Genomic DNA, 3,615 nt, shown 5'->3' with positions numbered 1-3,615 from the left:
GAAGGGAGCGATACTCAAGTGTCACTGTCACCCAATTAATCCAGCCACCCAAAGTTAGAATTTAGGCTTTCATCTAGTCTGCGGCCGTCATCTACACGGATGTGCACAGCTCAGCGGCCGTCAGCTTCCATGCACCATCCCTGCATGCTTGTCTTAATCGTACTCCTAGCCATGGAGACCAACCAGATCGGAAGACCGGAATCACCGGCTAGCAACCAGATCGGGAGGCACCTAGCCATGGACATGATCCAGATCAGAAGGCCAGCGACCACCAGCAAACTGCCACATCGGGAGGCCGGCAATCACCAGTGAACTGTTAGATCGGGAGGCCGGCAGCGAACAACAGCGGCGGCGGCCAGATCAGGAGGCGACCACCAGGGAACAATAGAAAAAGAAACCAGCCAAAGACGCCCCGCCGCCGCCGTCCGTCGAGCGCTCGGCTTCCTCCGGCGACGGCGAGGTGAACGGGACTGTGAAGGAGGGCTTCCGTAGCTGCCTGCGGCGACCCCTCCGGAGTCGATCGAAGCGACACGGGAGGCTGAGATGCGTTTGAGGCTGAGACCCGAAAGACATTTACCATCTACTAGTAAGCGTGCACGTGCAATGCACGTCTTTGCGGAAAGAAAATCTTTGCTCGTGGAATCATGCCGAGCCATTCTTCGGTTTAAGATGATGTAATAAAGTAGGATGTTTTGTCTAGTCACATTTCCTTTCAAATGAACTGTGTAAGTCAAATTAGGTGATATATAATGAATTAAATTATGCATGCTCAATTAGTCACTCAAATTGAAATACATATAATGCGTTTTTACCAAATAAAGAAGACATGTACAAGGTTGCTCTCCCATCTTACCTTGGAGCTTGTACATGGGTTCTTGGTTCATTCACATACAACCTTGCTCTCACTCCTCATGTCCACATACATACAGAGTCGTTTATTACCAAAAAGAAAAGGAAAAATAGGCGAAGATGATACAAGGAAAATTCTCAAGGAACCTTAAAGTTCTAGTTTCCTTTCCATGTACAGAAGGCAAGAATATATCTATATGATTAGTACTTAAGCACAAATATCCATCTTACAAATAAAAAATCATAATTCATTCACATATCTGATCCGGAACACAATGATGCCTACGGTCCACCCCCAGGGTAGATGACAAACAATGAAATCTCATAGAATGGACACTTGGAAACATGTGTATGCTCATCCACTGAGATCGATAGAGTGCATCAAGGCTACAATTGCAAAGACATGATAATATCATTCGTGGAGACAAAAACACCGATAAATAAGTAACAACAAAAGGATAGTTTATGACTTTCAGCCGAAGACAGATTCTTCATTAATACTCAGTACACCTCAATGATGAAAATATAGGAGGTAAAATAGAAGTAGAAGGCATGATCACAGCTCAAAATAGATGACAGTATAATCAATAAAATATTTAGTTCAAGGTTCATGACACTTGAACAATGCATTAAAAAACTGCTGCTGGAAGCAAACCATACCTCCAGGTAAAGACAAATGTTCTAGCACTTGGATTCAAGAAGATGCATAATTAAATCGAAAGCACTTGCAAAACCTCCTTTAGTGTCCTCTTTGTATCATTATGTAGCGCTGCTCTTTCCTTTGTTAGCCCAACAGAACTGCTAAAGCTGGCTGCATAACATGCACAAAATCAGGAAAAGAAAAAGAATAAGTAACCTATATGACAATAAGTACACCTTATATTATATAGAGAGAATGTCGTTTACCTATGAGGTGTATACTGCCTTTCAACAGTCACAAAACCATTAGGAGCAGCATTGAGTTGAAAAACAGCACACAACTCAGTACCTGCATGTCAATGTCCCAATACACTTAGGAATTTCTACTACTCCAGATTCGGATGTGTTTCCAAGTTGCTCAAATAGGTTGCTACTTACCTTTGGACCTGAATATTGTATATTGGTATTTTAAACAGACCAAAAGTTCAATCAAGAATTTGGGTCCTGATCAAAATTAACTAATAGACAGTTATACAAGGATCAAGTTTCCAAGAATAAGAGATCAACAACTTGTTGGTTGACCTCTCGGTCACACACGTGCAACTTACCTGCAAATTGATAGGCATCAATGCTACAGTTTGGAAGAAAAAGACTGCTACCAGTACTGTCAGGTTGTGTGATCCTTTTGCTTGCAAACTCAATCCATGGTGCTTCATATAGCTTTAGGATCTCAACCAAAGCTACAAGAGCGTTCAACCACTGAAGATCAAATAGGTGTGAAGTTTTCCCTCTCCTGTAAATAAGTTTCAGAGATTCTTTCCATGTTCCTATCTAACTTTCGATGCAAGTCTGACTGTGTCATTGTAGAACTGTAACTATTGACTTACTGCAAACTTACACTTGGTTGAACACTTGAGCTGTTGTTTTTGCAGCTGACGCCCCAGTTGTCATCATCGCTGCAGCTCAAGCTCCACGCCTTCCTGATCTGGCTGTCCGTTGGCTTCCTGATGCATGTCAGCATGCTATTGATTAGGTTCTCTCACAACATGAAGAGCGGCAAGGCCGTAATTACTCCAATTTCTTCATTTGTGAAAAAATGATACTGCAAAGTAGATCATTTTATTGTACAGTTAGCTCTCCAAAAGCACCTAAATTTGAGTGTACAATCAGAATTGCTAATAATACACATAACAATATATGCATGGAAATTTTTAGTGCAAAGTTTAAATCAACATAACTGCATAAACTTGCAAGTTTCACAGTCATTTTTCGACGTCGATTATTTTCTAGAACTAATATAGAGTTGGGATAGTTTACATGATGATTGGCAGTAGCACTTACTACCCATAAATATTGTTGTTACTCGAATTGAGATTGCTAACAACCATTTGCTACAGAACTTACATGTGTGCTGAAAGATATTGATCAAGACATAGTTAAATCATTCTGTATAGGTAGCCAAAATCAAGAATTACTGGTGTTAAGGTAATCAGTCAAAGCACATACCCGAACAAAGTTTTGAAGCAACCAATTTGGTTACATTGTTGTTTTGATGATCCTCCCATTAGTCTTCATAGCAACGGCCATTAGATTGGATTAGAAGATGATTGTGAACACAATCTTGACCAAAATCGAACCTTGTTGAGCCCTCGACCGCCTCGTGTCTGCACATTCAGATGCACGCGGTACACGCCTCGTGCGAGCCGTCGCACACCTACACGTACATATTTGAAAAATATGCCTGTTTAAACATGCAATTCTGCATGGACTGCCATTCACATAACCCACGCCTCGTACAACGTTGCACATGTTTGAAGGTAAATTTAAAAAGCATTTTGCAAACAATTAAGAAGGCCAGTTCCAGAAGCCATATAAAGGTTCTCTTGATCCTCAATGGTTTTTATCAAATATCAGAAGTCATTATCATCAAAGGAAATTGGATTGATAGAGCAGCCATTATCATCAAAGGAAATTGGATTGATCGTGAACATACATGGAAATGAAAGAAAAAAGATAAGTAGGAATCAATGCGGAAAATAAAATTACACTATTTAGCAGTTTACACAATAATAGGCCAGCTCGTGAATAGCATGGACATACCGTCTTTCCTCATCTCCGGAAGACATC

The 3,615-nt window shown here is 40.9% G+C and overlaps 1 protein-coding gene across 6 annotated transcripts; it reads right to left on the bottom strand.

Annotated features, from left to right (window-relative positions):
- Positions 1–990: 990 nt before the first annotated feature.
- Positions 991–3,615, bottom strand: LOC119291741. Of its 6 annotated transcripts, none has more exons than XM_037570556.1 (7): positions 3,589–3,615; positions 2,995–3,202; positions 2,387–2,492; positions 2,097–2,281; positions 1,927–1,992; positions 1,756–1,837; positions 991–1,660 (listed from the first exon to the last, which is right to left on the bottom strand). In XM_037570556.1, exons 3-7 carry the CDS (start codon positions 2,440–2,442, stop codon positions 1,651–1,653), a joined length of 399 nt encoding a protein of 132 aa, XP_037426453.1. In that variant the 5' UTR covers positions 2,443–2,492; positions 2,995–3,202; positions 3,589–3,615; the 3' UTR covers positions 991–1,650. The 6 variants fall into 6 exon arrangements, 2 of the variants coding, with proteins under 2 accessions (XP_037426453.1, XP_037426461.1); XM_037570564.1 differs by lacking the exon at positions 3,589–3,615 and having other exon boundaries at positions 2,995–3,057; positions 3,126–3,202; XR_005142634.1 differs by having other exon boundaries at positions 1,927–2,006; positions 2,097–2,590.

Source organism: Triticum dicoccoides, chromosome 1A (genome assembly GCF_002162155.2).
Source record: "Triticum dicoccoides isolate Atlit2015 ecotype Zavitan chromosome 1A, WEW_v2.0, whole genome shotgun sequence".
NCBI classification, from domain to species: Eukaryota; Viridiplantae; Streptophyta; class Magnoliopsida; order Poales; family Poaceae; genus Triticum; species Triticum dicoccoides.
This window is presented reverse-complemented; position numbering and strand designations above follow the sequence as displayed.

What these genes read in the sequence shown, in the direction of transcription:
- LOC119291741 (XM_037570556.1), bottom strand. Translation starts at nt 2,442, where the DNA reads ATGATGACAACTGGGGCGTCAGCTGCAAAAACAACAGCTCAAGTGTTC. An exon ending in TGATGCCTATCAATTTGCAG is followed by an intron (nt 1,993 to 2,096) that starts GTAAGTTGCACG and finishes AATTTTGATCAG; the next exon opens with GACCCAAATTCTTGATTGAA. An exon ending in TACAATATTCAGGTCCAAAG is followed by an intron (nt 1,838 to 1,926) that starts GTAAGTAGCAAC and finishes ATTGACATGCAG; the next exon opens with GTACTGAGTTGTGTGCTGTT.